The sequence below is a fragment of the Calonectris borealis genome, chromosome 2 (assembly GCF_964195595.1).
Source record: "Calonectris borealis chromosome 2, bCalBor7.hap1.2, whole genome shotgun sequence".
In the NCBI taxonomy this organism is placed as follows: Eukaryota; Metazoa; Chordata; class Aves; order Procellariiformes; family Procellariidae; genus Calonectris; species Calonectris borealis.
Genome location: NC_134313.1, coordinates 112,370,842 through 112,388,306, shown reverse-complemented (window position 1 = coordinate 112,388,306; position 17,465 = coordinate 112,370,842). Strand labels below are relative to the sequence as shown.

The 17,465-nt window shown below is 43.1% G+C and overlaps 1 protein-coding gene across 1 annotated transcript in view; it reads right to left on the bottom strand.

Moving 5' to 3' along the window:
- Positions 1-589: 589 nt before the first annotated feature.
- The window catches only part of LANCL2 (LanC like glutathione S-transferase 2), a 31,394-nt gene continuing 14,518 nt past the window's right edge, over positions 590-17,465 (bottom strand). Inside the window, exons 4-9 of the mRNA XM_075142934.1 lie at positions 15,806-15,953; positions 15,036-15,182; positions 11,260-11,442; positions 8,957-9,133; positions 5,580-5,652; positions 590-3,780 (exon numbers count right to left, since the gene is read on the bottom strand). Of these exons, the coding sequence (XP_074999035.1) occupies positions 3,665-3,780; positions 5,580-5,652; positions 8,957-9,133; positions 11,260-11,442; positions 15,036-15,182; positions 15,806-15,953 (844 nt within the window). The 3' untranslated portion in view covers positions 590-3,664. The remainder of the gene's footprint in view (positions 3,781-5,579; positions 5,653-8,956; positions 9,134-11,259; positions 11,443-15,035; positions 15,183-15,805; positions 15,954-17,465) is intronic.

Here is a 17,465-nt window from a genome sequence, read left to right as displayed (position 1 = left end):
GCCCCAGCGCATTTATCTAGCTACAGCTGAATTTGTAGAGATTATCTTCAGGTCCCTACCAACACAGCAGGAATAATGCTATTAATTCAAAAAAGCAGCAGTTGCTCTCAGAGGCAGAGGGCTTTGTGAAACAGAAATACTGCCCCTTGCTTGCAGCAGACTTGAAGTTTTCTTCTGTTAAAGCCTAGCTAGAGAAAAACATCAAGCTTTCTCAAAGCTGGAAAACTGATGTTAGTCAGCTGGACAGAGAAATTTCATACATGTGTTCTTAAAAACCAGCTAGTTGTGAGTCAGGCTTTAGCTGCAGACTGTTCAACAGGACCTATGTGAGCAGAGAGGAAAGCAATGCTTGGCACTAAGCAATGTACATGAAAAACCACCTGGGAAAAGCAGCAGTAAAGAGGTCTTCAATGCTAGTAAAAGGTGAAGGTTTAAAAAGGCGATTTGCCCACACTCTGCATGTGCTTCATTCTGCAGGACTATGAGATCGGGAGGCGATTCAGCAGTCAGGTCAGTGGGACAGCTATCACCACAGTGCTGGAGGGAAGGGAGGAGTACAACAGGGGAAAAAAAAAAAGAATCACACAAATTACCACCACATAGCTTGATCTTTACTAATAAAGCCAAAGAACAAAACATCAGCATTTTTTTTCCTCTTTTTCTGCCCAAAGAACATCTCCATTTTTAACACTACTGCTTTTTGCAACAGATGGACTATTACACACGGACAAAGCAAACCAGGGAATTATAAGACATTTTCCACATTTTAGTTTGATGTGATTTTTGAAAACAATGCCTTGATGAAATGCATTTTTTCACCTTCACACAATAACTTTTCTTAATGAGCCACCTAGATATCACAACACTGTGACGAGCAGAAAGGAGGAGCCACAGGGAAAGTCACGTCAGGAAGATGAGGCAGACGCACTGTCAGACACTTCCTGACTCAATACGTTACGTTTCCAGTCTTGCTCAATTCCAAGAGGATTCTGTGGAGAATGATGGTGCCAGGCCCTGCTGCAGCAGAAGGCTGGCTACGGTACAGAAAGAGCTGGTAGCTGACTTGCTCATTATTTTGACGAGTGCACTCAAGCATCTTGGAGATCTGCTCAGTATTAAGCTGTTCTAAGTGTGTATATACCGATATATTTTTTAAACCATCAAGTTTTAATTCCCCTTGGGCTCCAACCAGCCAAAATCACCTCCCACAGGTGCCACTCCAAGCTCAGCAGCCAAGAAGGCATATATGTATATAATCACTGAATGAAAAAACCTGCCTGCTGACCCCCTAGTTAAGCAGTCAGTGGAACACATGCCTGGGATTTGCCGGGAAGGCCGGTGGCTTCTGTTCTGTGTTTGCAGGCGGTTGCTGCAAACCTGGCAAGCCCTGTTAACCCACCCCACATGCTCTGCAGCCACAGCGGAGGGGAAGGAAAAAAGGGGTGGGGGTGATGTCAAACAGGATCAGAGCTGGCATCTATCTCCTTTGTTAGAATTTCTGTGAGACTTCACCCTGGGCAAGTTTCCTCCCTGGCTTATCTATGGGCAGGATCAGTGACCCACAGAAGAAAGAAACACCGTTAGACCTTAGCCTGCTTGCCAGAGAGGAACATCTCATTTGAGGTGGCCTCTACTGGCACATTCTGTGCATTGCCTTCCGTAATCAGCTCTCCCTGCTCCTCACTGATCCCTCTGCTTTCTGCCGCTCTGCTCCAGCTTGCTTCACCCCAGCTGCTTGCCATGCAGCACCCCTCACTCCCACTGCCTTTCAACATTTTCCCTCATCCCTGGCTGTCCAGACGCAGCTGGGTTTGGTGTCCCCCACCTCATCTCCTGCCCTTTGCCAGAGGGGTGGAAAAGTCTCTCCTGCTGCTCCCGTGTTTTAGTCCTTACCTGACAAACCAGCAGAGGAGCTACACTGTGACATTAAGCTGTCCCTGCATTGGCACTGCTGCTATTGCCCAGCAGAACTGAATGTAAAGATTATTAATACCCCAATGGATTTGGCAACAGACACTATAAAGTTCAAGGAAATCACCCGCTACCATTCAGAGATTTATGCAGGAACAACAATGCATCTCCAAGCCTGACTGCAAACACTGGCACTCAGCAGACGGCCCACAGGTCACATATATCCCAATGCACGTCTGAAAGGTCAAAGTCTCTGCCATCTGTCACGCTCCCACCCAACAGAAGGTATCGATTAAAATAAGCACCTGGAATGACAGAGCACAAGGAGATCTGGGGGAAGGATGACAACAGCTTGAGCGAGTGAGAGTGCGCGACACTTACTTACCTTTCCCAAGCAGTAAGCGTACTTACTACCTGGAACACGTAAGCCTGCTATAAGCGTACTTACAGTATGTCCCACTTCTCCCAAACCAAGAGCCTGATACTCAAGCGCACCTGGAGGCAGGTCTAGTATTTCACAACCCCACCACACTACAAGGGGAAGCAAAGCACTAGCAGCACAGTTAAAACTAAGGGCAAAGGGCTTTTTCTGTTTGGATTTTAAGATGAAATCAACTTCAATTACAGCCTCTAGCAACGGTTTCATATTGCTCATTAATCTTCTGCAGCCTCCACAGGCAGCTGGTATTTATCGTTCCTATCATACTATATGGGCTAAATGCAGCAGGGCTGGGAAAGGGAGCGAAGGGCCCAGAACAAATCACCGCCTTGGATTGGAAGCAACAGTCACCCGAGTTACCAGCATGAGAAACTGCCCTGACGCCCTCCCTTACTCATTTCTATACTAGATGCTGCAGGACAGATTTATTTCAAATCCACGTACAGGAAAGGAGAAGCACAGTTATGCTGTCCCTGCTCTCCTCTTGGCAGCAGTGGGAGATTAGTATGGGTGACTCCACCTTCAGTTTGTTAAGCTTATGCCACAGGATGGGGCTTTGCAGAGGTGGGGACGAGCACCTCCACCCTGCTCTAAGTGCCTAACACAGTAATCAGGTGCAGGTCTCAAAGGGAGCCTCTCTTTCAGGCTTTCAAATAAACCTCCCATAACAGCAGCAAAAGACAAGTCAGGTCCCTTCCAACCTCCTAAGTTTCTGAAAACTGAGATGGCCTCATACCTCTTCATCAAAAAAGGCTCATCTCCATCACCTTAGCTTCTAGGGACCGTGGAGAAAAATGCAGAAAAATATGAACACAAAAACGTTTTTCACCTCTTTTTAAAGTCGCCAGCTCACCAGTGAAGCTGGGCACTGTCCTGCAGCGAACTCTCTGGCATAAGGGGGAACTCTCCAGGTAACCACGCTGCAGAAAGCAACACTGCTGTTGTGAGTCATGCGCGAAGGTACAGGACAGAGATTCACAGAGAGACCGGATTTTTTCCTAACAACAAGAGACTCGCATCCACAGACAACACCAATAAACATGCAGAGCATGTCAAAGACCTGAAGAAGACAAATACAACGGAAGAGGGAAAGTTCAAAACTTGACTTCTCTTGTCCTACGTCTGAAGGTGTCACTTTAACAGAACTTAAATGTGGCTTCTCCTGTTCATGCTTTAATGAATTCATGGTCCTTTGGGGTGGGGGGGTGAGAGAAAAGGGGTTTATCCATCCGGTTCAGGGTTGAGTTGGTTCAGTATCAGAGGCACTAAACAGTCTCATCTCTTTTGGCATCAGTTTCCTTTCAAAATGATCTTTTAGCTGTCCTGTTCCACTTTGTTTTCCCTCCTTTGAGGTCCAAGTTCAAACGCTGGAAACTGGGAAGTCTCCGGTACTGAAATATCTGAGAGGAAGTGAATAGCTCCAGCCATGCCTAAAACATAACGAGAACGAGATCTTTGTGCATCTTTGACATTAAAATAGCAAAGGCAGCAGCAAAGGCGACAGCACCTGTTTGAACACCTCCTCACTAGATCTTTTTTTGAACAGGTGAACTTAGGGCCTATAGAAAGGCAAGTTCATCTGTACTTTGCCCAGGAAACCAAGTTTCACTTGAAAAGATCAAAGGCAAGAACCAAGATCTCTCTGCTACCATCTTTTCAGCTGCGCAACCTCAATGCTACTTCAATTAAGAAAAAGTAAATCCCAATTTGAACTGTCCCTCAGAATTTGAGCAGCTCCTGCTCATCATTTCACTGGTGAAAAAACAAAGGCAAAACTTTATTATACTTGTGATGTACAGATTCATTTGTTCGCTATTCATGAAGAGGTCATCCAGAGTCTGACGCACTAACACCAGCATCACCTAACAAAACTCTTAGGGTGACAGACAACAGAGGCACCCTACAGCAGGAGAGCATACACATACAAGCTCAGTTTTATGATCAAGCTAAAATCCTAATTTATCAATAGCTAAGCATATACAAACAAAGGAACCTTCTTGAAATACAGCATCTGATGCAAATTAAACGATTAAGACAATCCCATAAGATGCACACGCAACTTCCACTGAAAGTGTGCATGTACGTGCAGAATTGGACAGCTTCAAGCACAATTTTGGCTACAAAAAACCCCTCAAAATTAAGACTTCTTTGTCTCAAATTTGAGACGTCTAGATTTTTCTAAAAAAAAAAAAAAAAACAGACATTAAAAAACTAAAGCAAAAGCTGTATGTCAGCATTAAAGCACAAATCATCCTATCGTTGGCATTACTTCACCTTCTCGACAAATTTCCAAGCTTTTATACAACAGATTGTATGCCTGCTTTTTCCCCTCTACAAGCGCATGCAAGGGCACCCTCAGGAATAAGAATACTTACACTTTTCTCCCTTAAACATTAAGACAATAACTCTGTATTTAGAAGGGATGCATGTAACTACTGCTCTCTTGTGTTCACACCTTGGATTGGTTTATTTGTAAAATAATCCTATTCGGTCTGCTGTAATTTCACATACTTGTGATAGGTGGCACACGAGGCTCACTGTTCATGAAGTAGCAGCGCTACTTTAAATCCTACCTGGCTCTTGCTACATAGCTATGATTCCTTGCTGCTGTGCTTCTAAAACGTAAGGATGAGGTAGGGAATAGAAAATAAACTACAAATAAAAAAATTATAAAGCTCCAGGAAAGTATTTAGGAACATCTTTGAACTTACAGAAAAACCCCTGAGAACTCTGTGTTTCTTTTCTGTCCAAGTAACTTGGGTTCATATTAAAACTAGCTTTTCCTTGCTTTACTACTGCAGCAGAGAAGGTCTAGTTCTGACAAGCCAGCAACTATTTGAGACCCCCTACCCACAGCTGCTCCTCTGCCCAGTCCTTCTGCAACAACACCTGCGACAAAACTGTTCCCCGGACTTCTGTTTGCTTTAAGCCAAGAGGGATCAGCACAGCAGAATTTTATTCAGAAATGACAGTGGCACTGGCTTTACATTGGAAACTGCTGAAATGCAACCAAGAGTGAAAGCTGTGATAGTGAATTATTTTCTTTTGTCTTTTTCTCCCCCCCTCACCCCCGCCTTCTTTTAGGCAGAGGTGGTGGTAGGGTGTGGGTCTATTTCTAATGGTAGAGGAACCCACCAAAGATTTCCAAACTCCTAAGCATGTGCCAAAACTGCAAGGTTGTCCTTCTTTCCTGTATAATACAATACCATTTGCAACACCATCACTTTACCTTCAAAGAGAGAATAAGGTCGGTCAGGAATACGACATCCATGTGCACCATACTCCAAACACCATTCAGCAAACTGGGGAAAACATTAAAAAAAAAAAAGAGATTTTTTTTTTTTTATTTAAGACTGTTAAATGCAAGCTTGAGTATCTGCATATCTTTAATAGGTACTAAATGTAAAATAGTGTAAGCAGAGACACAACGCAGAAATCACTGTCTGCGATCAATTTGTCCCACTTCAACCGTGACAAGGCTGCAATGAGGTTTTAGCACAAGTTTCAGTTTCTTAACAACGTAATTAGGTGGGCTCTACTTAACTTCTGTTTTCTGTAAATCAACTCTGCAACACATCAATGAAAAATGCTGTGAGAACAGATATATTCAGTTTCAAGGGCAAAATTTTTCTAATACTGTATCAGTTTTCTATCTGTCTTGGTGCTTAATTTATCCACGTGCTCAGGCCTTAGGGTTGTTAATTGCATTTTGGTTTTCTTGCACGAGTTTAGAGTATTAAATCTCCAGCTGCCGTTACTTAGTTTTATTTGCTCTCCCCAAGTCTTATGAAAAATTATTATAAATACAGTTAGACAATTATGGTCATCAATATTTTGTTCCAGAAGATGGAATACCATTAAAAAGAGTTATCAGTGTCTTTCTTGTGTTTGATCAACACTGCTGCAGTAGCCACGTTAGACATATGTGACTTATGAACCACATTGGATCAATTTAATAGCAACCATCTATTTCTCCTTTATGGCTCCCCAGAGCATACAGGCCACAAGTTCCCCTGGCATTTCTATGCTTGGAAGCAAGCCATTGCTTATTCAAAATACAGCGAGAAGATTCCTGCAAAGCAAAGAACTGAGAGGTCTCTCCCCACTCCCCCTGCAATTTGGGAAACCTGCTAGCAAACAGATCATCCTACCAACTAGAGGGTGCCCCAGCTCTAGAGTTGGAGCTATATGGGGTGTGAGCATGCCCCCAGAGCCATCAATCTGTTCCACAGGAGGATAAAGGGTAGCATCTCCTCCCTTCTTCCCCCCACTCTGTTCTGTTTAAATGTTTACTGGGGAATGGATTTTTCTTCTCTTTGTAGGGGTGTGTGCATGTGTGTGAACGTCTTGAGGAAACCCAGCAAAAAACCCACAAACATTGTGGTCCACACTGTTATTGAGAACTGATGAAACATTTTTGGGTCCCCACGGGTATAAATCTTCAAAGCAAGGTTTAATCCTCCATGTAATCTTGTCTTATATGTGAGGACAGAACATGTTTATGGCATGTTTCTAAACTACAATCAATTCTTGCAACATCCACATCTTATTATTAGTCTTTATTATTACTGCCAGCCTGGGAACTGCAACAGAAATTAAAAAAATGCACCCCAGGCTACTGAAGCACAACCATCATTTACAAGTTCATAGCTTCAGCACAACTCACAGATCCAGTAAGCCACACTAATATCTTTGTTAAACCAAGGGGAAAAAAAAAATCTTCTAGCAGGAAGACATCTGCCATTATTTGTCACATAGACTGGGCATGCTTGCATCAGCAGTGGTTTAATCACAACGCTGAGCAGCACAGGGCTCGGATGCTCTCTGTTGCCTGGAGCCCAGATTGCCACAGCCCCTCTCTCCTCTCACAGGCAGGGCAGCTAGGAGGGCCCAGCCTCCTGGGAGCCTGTTGACAAAGCTGGAGAAAAGCTGCAAAGCCAGAAGTGAGAAGCACAAACCAGGGGTCTCTGTGAGCCACGGCCTTTCAAGCTCTTCTGGTTCATTTGTGAAACAGTTTCATGCTCCTGAGAGGTAACCAGGGATTCCTGGCCAGACTCCTTCCCCTGGGCCTCATGTTTTCGGTGTGAGCAAACACCCCTGGGAGGGGAGCCATCTCGTTCTCTCAGTTACATGCCTTTAGGTACCAACAAAACTGCACACTTGCTTCCCTGCATGCTCTGCCTCAAAAAGAAAAGATTTCAAGAATGCCGAAGAAGCAAATTCCTCTGCCTGTTTCAAGATTTGCCCTGCAAGAGCCCAAAGGGCCTGACTGAATGCTGGAGATGCTAAAATGCAGAATGGCTGCAAATATGCTGCCAGACCTGACTATGCTGGGCACCTCCAGCAAACAGCCTTTGGCCACTGTGCCACATCTTCCTTCTCAAAGGGACTGCAGGTACGTAACTGAGTCTCTTCCTTTTTTGGCTTTGAAATAGATATGCTTGCTTTTCTCTAGCTTGGCATGGAAGAACGTCAGGGCTCTCTTGGGCCAGAAATGCAGCACCAACAGGAGTTGCCAATGCTGCACAGAGCCACAGAAAATGTACTAGCATGGAGGATGACAGGGGGAGCCCGACAGCCGTGCCAACAGTAATGCTGTGGTGCTGCGGCTCAGTGGGTGAGTCCACATGTAACAAAGTCATACATTTGCCGTGGGAGTGCTAGGGGTTTATTACGTTCCCTAGGATGCAGGCGTGCTTACAGGTGTCCTCATGGCGTGATGCTTTGGTAAATGTGAGACAAGGAGCAACTTTCTCAAGCTCTGCTGGCGGAGGACAGGCTGACAGTGGAGGTGAATACAATAGCTTTACATACGGCCAGTGCTCATCTAAAAGCACCTAAGAAGCAACTCATCAAATTTCCCATTGCAATACTTTTAAAAAGGCCCCAGCTAAATAGCTATGTATGGAATATGAAACCTAGTATCAGTGAATTAAGCTGAAAAAAAACCCAACAAAACAAACCAAAACCAAACCAAACCAAAGTCTTACGAGATGAGGAAACAGGCAGAGAAAACCTCCTCCTTTGGTAACTGCTAGCATAGTCAGAGCTGATAGCAGAACCTGGACAATTCCAGTGGAAAAATTCTGAGTGTGTCTTTCTCTGCAATTTGTATTAATGAAAAAAATCTAAGTGAGCAATTTAATAACTGCAATTCAGAGCTCTAAAAGCCCCAAACAGACACTAGTCTGAAAACAAATAATTACAAAGACTACAAACAGTATTGCTTGAGGAGCTGAGGACGACAGTGGATGTCTCAATGGAATAATTAGCACCACATAACATTAGTCTGTTATTGTTCAGGCAGGCTGATTTTCAGACTATTTTCTTCTGAATACGTGTTTAGTTTCTCCCCCCTTACAGAACATTTGTGCGTTTCATTCTGCGTATTAAGACGGTGCGTGCCCCACGTACACAGCTGAAGTCGTCCAGTCAAAGTGTGAGTAAAGGGCAGCAAGTGACGGGACCCTGTTGTCCCACCCAACTGCGCAGCCAGCCAGCTCCAGCTCTAGCACACAACAGCCTGCTCCGATCACAGTTTACTCTTGCATGGACGTTACGACGTGAAAGGGAACAGTAAGTTCGTTGGGATGCTGCAGAGCTCACCTTGCAAGCTCGGTAGAGGTACTTTTTGTCCTGAGTTAGGTTATAGAGAGACAAGAAGGAGTAGCCATTGCCAGCAGTACCATGGCAGATCCCGTATCCTTTTCTCAATAAACCCCTCTGCCAGATGACATCGCTACAATCCATAGCATCTTTCAAGTATTTATCCTCCTTAAAAGTCTGTGGAACAAAAAACAGAGAATAAACACACATAAATTGAAGTACTAATGAAAACAAAAGGAAGCTGGACCTCACAAATGTTTCGCTGTTGGTGTGGGGTTTTTTTTGGTTTTTTGTTTTTGGTTTTTTGTTGTGTTTTTTTTTTTTTTTTTAACACAATTTATTTTGAATTTTAATAATCCATTCATCATAGACTTGCCTTTCTTTTCTTACTAAGTTGTTTCTCCTTTCCCTGCATGGAAAAAGAAAGAACTTCTCAAGTTTTTGTTTCTGAAATCAGGAGCCCAAAGGAAAAACTCAAGTTCAAGGCCCTTGGTTCTACAACCCATAATCTATTTGAAGGGTATGTGGTCCTTTTTTGCTTCTCCCCTCCATTCCCAAACCACAATATCATTTGATTTGAAATACAAAAATGTAATTCTTTTCTCCAAGAAATGTTACACAGAATACTGGCCATCAAATCCGGTCCTGAAGGGCTGGATCCTGGTCTTCCTGAGTAATTCTTCCTGGTTACTCACCGTCTGCCTTCAATTCCATGTCAAAAATGCACAAGAATATCTCTTTGCATAGCACAGGGCTCTCTTCTCTGTCACAAGTACAAGTAGGAACACTCCATTGCCTTGATTAGTATTTGTATTGGAAATACTCAGAAGCACTAGCCAGTTTGGGCAAATAACCAATTTTGCCAAGTTTATTTCAACTGAAGTGCATTTTGGACATAGAGAGCCCATCGAGAGAGCAGAAAACAAAAGTAAGTAATTTAGCTGAACACCACCAGACTTCCACCTTTATAAGGCTACTTTTTTGCTCCTCTTTGCCTAAGTCACTCTACAGATCAACGAGACAAAAAGAAAAGTAACTGATGCACTACTGTAGACTTAGTCCTTTAGAGTCAGCATCCCCTGCCAGGCTATTTAATAAGGTAATAGAAGCAATTAACATGCAAGATTCTTAAATCCACAAGCTTGATAAAGAAAGTCCCTCTCTCTGAACAGGGTTTGTCAGCTACTTAGCTGTAACATTTCAAATTAAGGCCTGGCAACAGCATTTGATTTCCAGGACAAACACGGCTGTCTGTTATTGCAAGTCTCTGTGCTTGGTATAAAAGCACAGCCAGCAAATTTTTCTTACCGCTTCTTCAAAAAGTGGAATATAAAGAGCAAAAGAAAAGCATCATATGCCCCATCACCTTAAACATAAAAAGAGGACAGAACTTGGTCCTATCTCTCTTATCTCCTGCAAAACATTTTGTGCTGGGGAAAGCATCACATTGACAAAGAAAGGGAAGAAGAATTTAAAAAAAAAAAAAAAAAAAAAGAAGTCTGCAGTGTTAAGTCAACGTCCTACCACAGTCCAAAGAAAAAGCAACTGTGACTGCTGCTACGTTCATCAATGCTGTACAGGATTTACAGTTCACATTTCAGGTAGCAGCATGAGTAATTATTCCATAAACCAAGCCTGCTTTTCATCAGCCCACCCAGAGGCCAACCAGGGAATCTGCCAAGGAGGGCTGTCAAAAGAAAGAATCAATTTGCATAAATTTAATTAAATGGCATACTTTCAAATGTCATGCAAATCAGAAGTGCACAACACAAGAGAGATAGCAAACCTAGTTAAGGATGGAGAAGAGCAAACAGTAGGCTCGTGGTAGCTCAGCGGTTATATTTATGCCCTAGAAGGGGCCTGGGATCTTTGCTCTGACGTTAAGTTCTCAAGAGCTATATCTTAATAACGGAGTAATTTATGGAAGACATTCTTTGGCAAGACACAGGAACCTACGCTTTTGAAAACAAACATAGTTCTTAAAACTCTTAGGATGAAGAATTTAGGTCAATGTTCTCACCAGGACTCTAATATCAAATTGTTTAAATACAGGGCCCTTTTCCAAGAAAGCCTGAAGTCTAGTAGTAGTCTAATTGGCACCCTGAGAAGCAATTTTCCCCACTTATTTCAGCTTTACAAGCATACCTATATAAGTATTTTGAGATTTTTAGGTGCCTAGCCTAGGGTTCTGGTTTGAAAGTCTAGATCTAGAAAGACATGAAATGCAAGCCTTACAATCTAACAGGCCTGCATACAGATCTCTCTGTAAAAATAGAGGTCTATATGAACACAGAAGGATTCACCTTATAAGCTTGCATGAGCATGTGGATGACTCCGGGGGCACCATGGCACCAGTGAACCAGTCTGTCAGTCTCATTGCTCAGTGACGATGGGTAATTCCCAGATCTGAATTTTTTATGACGCACATAGTCAATGCTTGGCTTCACCAGCTCTGCCAGGGTCTCCTGGTCCACATTTGCAATGGGCTAAAGAAAACATAAAAAAAACCACGACCAAAACCATAAACAGAAGTAGTAACAAATTGTGTATCAACACTTAATTCTATGATCTATTTTCAAGTATCCTACATATGTGCCCTTGATCCAAATACTCTGAATCACTTCATAGGGATTTAATTAATGTCTGCTTACAATACACTTGTGAAGAGCGTTTTTACAGCTACTGTAGAGACACAGAAATTGGGGCACCAAGTTGTTACCTGTCTTACTGGAGGTGACACAGAAAGACTATGGAAGAACTGAGAACACAATATGGATTTCAAGACTCCCAGGCCTTCTTTATACCTTAAAATAGAGAAAACACTTACAGGAGAAAGATGGTTTTATAGCTACGTTACTCATAATACACACTTAAAACACAATGGGTTACACATTTTGTTTTAAAAGTAACTAATGTAGACTAACGTGTCCTATTTCTCAATAAATGAAGAAGAGTGTATGTAGTGGCATACCGGGCAAAGGTTTATGAAGGTTAAAGTTTTCCATCATAAACAAAACTCCCTGAAGCTATGGGCTATAAATCTGCATTTCCAATTTCAGAAGCAATAGCTACTTCTCCAGGTAGCTAAACATCTTTGTACTACAAACTCATCCTTAGATTGTTCTTCTGAATTTTCTTTCTCATTTCTTCTATTTAGTTTACATCCTTGCCAAAAGGAGAATATATCCATCAAAATGCATGCTCCTTGTAAGTAAAGGTTTAGAAGCCAAGTATCTGTTGGGTGCGCAGTTGTTCTTTGTTAGCATTCCCTCCTCTACCAGCCCATTTTACAGTATTTTCATAACAGAGCTCTTTATTTTCACACAGCCTACATGATTTCTGGAATTCCTGCAAGCTGTGGGAACGACTGCAGAAATTGGAGACTACAGGAGCCTAATAACTGAGCTTATTTTTTAAAATAACTTGTCTTTGTTGCTGACTCGATGTCATACAATTTCACTGTTTCCCACCAGCTCCAGCATGCTTGCATTCAATAGGTGACCACACTGCTACAATTGACAGTCTTACAGCCAAATGAAGGAAGATTTTTCAATAGCTGTATTTTCAGTAACCTGAAAAAAACAAAAGCCTCTATTTCACCTTAGCCAGAAAAGCTTTGCCAGACTTCTACCTACCAGGTCCCTCAAGCAAACTCCACCTCTGCACTCTTCCGAGTAGAACAGAAACCTTCACGCTGCTAATCAGAAGTACACCTGAATACAGATCAGCTTATCATGAAGAACACCCCGGAGCTGATCAGCCCTCACTCAGACGCTGACCTGTGGGGTAGGGAGGCTCAGGGAGAAGCTTTGTTTCGGGGCTCTGATTTCACGCTGCACCCCTGCAGCAGAAGGCAAAGTGGATGGGCACCAGCAATAAATGCCTTCAGTCTTGAGCTGTGCAAGGCAAGCCCAGCCCAGGCCAGCACGTCTGTCCTTGGGAGGTAAATCCAAGAGGAGCAGAGCTCTTTAAAAACCTCCTTCTCACCTTGTGCTTCCAAGAAGATCTGAGTAGAAGTGAGTTCTTTGCCCAAGCTGCTGAGGTTCCCAGCACCTACTTCCAACAGCAAAAAAGTAATCTACAGGTATGTGTCCTGAGTCTCTGGACAAGAGCAATGATATGCAAACAGCCATTTTTGCCTCAGGGTTAGTAAAAAGGGCTAGGATTAGAGATTCCCTAGCAGCACTTCAGAATTCTTCCTCTAACTCCTGATGAGTTATTTAACACTGCTGAGCTCTTACTCTTCCAGTAGTCTTCTGTAAATAAGTCCAGCAATACATGTTTCCTCATAAAGGTGTTGTACAGAAATGATGACCAGTGACCTTCGCATCTCAGGTGCTATGTTGGATGCCCTTTTTTTATTATCAAACAACCACTCAACAAACCATCTCCTGCTGAAAATACTAAAACTTCTCCTCATTTGGCGTGGGAGGGATGGGGAAAGGATGGACTCGGATATGCCATCTTCTTCTTTTCTGCAGTGGATGACTCAACTCTGCATGACTCACAATATTTAATGTACAGTGAAAAGACAGTAATCTAATGCTGCATAAACAATGGCTTTGTGGTAATTCTTAAAAGCAGCAATTATACTTAAAGGAAAAGATAGTTACGATTTTAACATGTAGACGGAGTAGCTTCTGCTTAAACCAAAAAGCACTGTGCAATTATTTCTGCTATCAGCCTTGAATAGTAAATGAAGGATGGAGCCTTTAAAGAGGCTTCTTTAAAGGACCGGACGTTTCTCAGAAAATCTAGCAGATTTTCTGCCAGGGAGGGAAAAATGGAAGCCAGAAAGATGAGGGAGCCACAAGGGGGTGGACCACCTTGTTGAAGAAAGCAGGAAGTGAAGATAAGGGCACAGTAAATCAGAGCAGCCTGAGGCCCCAGTGAGATGGTCACTGCAGAAAACGGCTGACATGCCCCCAGGCAGCAGAGCAGTAGCCACTTCCGCAGCAAAGTCAGCCGCTTCGGCCTCAGCTACTGGTGGAAGTGGTGTGAGCTAATATGAAACAGATGGGGAGAAGTCACAGCATCTTTTGCAAATATGAATGGGCTGAGCAGTAGCAACACCAAATACCAGCTCAATCACTTCTGCAGTGAACATTTGTACGCAGCTTCCAGCTACAAGGACATACAATCCTTCCACTTGCCTGAAGGAAAGCCATTCTGCATGAGCTGGTAAGAAAATTAACATTTACAAAGATGCACAGACTGGCAGCATCTTTAAAAACGAGAAACAGGTACAATACAAATTTTGCAGCTCTGTGGCCGTCTTCATGTATAATGAATCTTAAGGCTCTTTTTCCAGGTTGAACAACAGAAATAAGATATACAGGTCTGTTTTGAAAAACATCATAATCCTATTGGAGAATCTCAGGGCAGGGGGGAATGGATTTAAATGTGGAAAAGAGGAGGTATACATAAGAGAGAAATCTCACTCAGGACAAAAGAAAGAGGAAAGCAGGGGTCATAAATGCACTAGGGAACATCAGATTTTTGGGGGAGAGAGGGGGGGGGATAAGGAAGAGGAAGAACATCTAAAGAATAAAAACATACCGAAGACTAATGTGTGATTAAGGATAGTCTTCCAAAAGCTTCAAGACAGTGGGGAAAAAACAAAAGTCACCGGAGAAGAGAGGAAGAGCACGGAGGGCAGGAGGACAGGAGGCACCAGCGGTGCATTCATTTAAAAATAGCAAAAAATTGAAGAGTGATGGATGGTGAGTAAGTGAATATTTAGCTGGTCTAACTGCAGGCACCAGAAGAACCAAGTATGAGGATGAGGGAAGGCACCTCACCGTCTCTGTTGAGGATAGGAAACTTCAGCTCCTGGAACGCCAGTGCTCTGAACCGCAACTCAAGGGTTAATTCACTCTAAACGCGAGGATACCCGAGTCACAGTTTTCTTCTGCTACCAGGGCCTGAGCTAGCATCTCTGCACAGTTCTGTGCCGCAGAGTATGTGAGACCCTGACCCAGCACAACGCTGCACAAGCATGAAAGCTGAAGATAAGATCCTCTAATGCAAAACAAGAAATCACTGGTGTTTCACCCCAGCCCACGGAAGACGCTCTTACCTGCATGAGCATATAATAGATCCCAGCCACTCCATGGGCCGCTCCAACGTATTGCTTCCTGTGCCACTGGTACAACAAAGGACAACGGTCTGTTTTCCGCTCCTCCTTCGAAAAGTTTTTCCCCGATTCAATAATAGCATCTATTACCTGAGAAAGAGAACACACCCCTTCCGTCTGTCTCGCTTGCTTTGATTCAGAGGGTTTTGCTTTGCCGTGACTAAAACCACAGTAAAGAATAAGCCACAATAAACAGTGATAGGAAAATAATATTCAATTCATTTGGGCTTGAGTGTTGAGGTAGAAATGGAATTTTTCCTAAATGATGGAATCACTTGTATTTCTAAGAGTAGAAATTTAATACATGAATATTTCTAATCACTTTTTTCCAGGCCTGCTTTCTCTGGTTCTGGTATCTGCAGAACAGCCATGCATCTTCCCCACACTGAATTCTCCTTCTTTTCACTTAAACACTTCCACAATTCTGTCTTAAGGTTTTTCATAACAATTTCTCATCCTCAAATGCTCCAAAACTCTTTACATATTAGATCCATTTCCATGGCTGGCCATGGACCCACCCACACTGGCCTATCTCAGTCCCAGCTGGGCAGCAGGGAAAGGGGGAAGAGATTGGAGGGACAGATGAGACTGAGTTCCCAGTTCTAGGTCCCTCTCCTCTCTAGCATCGCTCTCTTAATCCCTTGAATTACGCAAAGGAGTCATTCCAGTTCAACCTCACTGATGCTGGCACTGGAGAGAGAAAAGTATCTTACCTCTTTGATAACAGACTGTGGGACAGTGTCCGGACCGATTTCAGTATTCAGGTACAGCAAGGCATATAGGTAGCCTGCTCTGCCATAAAGCAGCTCATCCGGAAGTTCAGCATCTGTGCTTATGACTGTCCTTTGGAGCTGCAACAACCTGCAGACAAGGAAGGTGGGGAGAGAGAGCATCTTCTTTAGAGACCATACTGGACTATGTGTTGTACAAGCCATCAATCAAACCAGAAGCAGAACGAGTGCCGAAGCCCCACCACTTCCCTTCAGTTATCCCCAATTCAGCTGGCTGCCAGGTTTACATCCCTGACAGACAGGCAACTCGTAGCCAGAGCCAGGTATCAGTGCAACTATCAGGTTTTTGTGCAGACAGAAATAGATGCGTGGGTGCAGGGTGGGGGCTGGAGGAGGCTGGAGAGCTACTCCAACAAATAGGGAAACCTCCTGGAGCCTCTGGGAATTTCACACCAGAAGCGAGGACCCTTAATTGTAGATGTGTAAGAGGGAAATAACAAAAACAAACAAAAAAACCCAATACCACCACTCAGCACTCCCCCTCCCTAGACAACACCTTTTCTCAAATGTTTAGCAGCTCAATTTTGAAAAGGGCTGCTATTACGCACAAGTGTTTTGCTTGCCTTTAGCAATGGAAAAAAAAACTTGGGCTAGCCATCGGAACTCTCATTTGCTCCAAAGAGACTCCCTGCTATTATTCCACCAGTCTGCATTAGAATTAAGGTGGAGCAGAGGTCTGTTTTCCTGCTCACTCCATCCCTGTCTCTTCCTATCTTTTGTGATTAAATTGGCAATTAGATGAAACCATGGAGATGATCACATTGTGAATTGGGGGAGGGGGCAAGACAATCTGGATTAAGTCCAAATTCAATTCCCAGATCCTCCCCAGCCGCTATTACTCGGCAGAAATGTTAGCATTAACATGATGCTGGAGCAAAAACACTGACCCCAATGGCTTGTTTATGCTTGGTTACTGCTTAATACCAGGGAAAAGCCACTCACAAAAAAAAAAAGAGTTTTATATTATCATTCCTTTCTTGGAACTACGCTTTGGACTTAGAACTATTTTCTTTTAAACTGTCCACTGTTAAGTTTTATTATTCGAATCATACAACTGGACAGCTACAAGGTAAAAAGTTAGAAGTGCAATCATAGATTACATGTTGACATCTATAATGTACCACTCAGCTGGTGTCATGAATATATTTGTAAACAAAAAAGGAAAAAAAGAAACAAATAATCAAACTAACCTCCTTTTCAGGCCTCCTCCTAGAAATGACTTTCGAAGGAGAGGCGAGACTAAAAGATTTATTGCTAATCTCATTTTGCTATACTCATGCTTCATGCCTTACAGCAACACTGCTATCCTAGCTGCATCCAAAATGACATACCCAAGTTTACTGCCAGTTCTAAAAGCAAAAAAACCCCAAACCTATCGCCCATTTCAAAACTGAAATATTCATTCAGGAACAGCAGCAGAGATTAATCACACCAGGACTCTAGATTAGAAAGAGACCAATTATATTTCCAAATATAAACCAGAATGGAGATGAGGACACAAGGCTAGTCTGCAAATTCTGGCAGCCTAAGGTATGCTGCTGGACCGCTAGCAGGTGGATCGCTGGTGCTGAATGCAAACCCC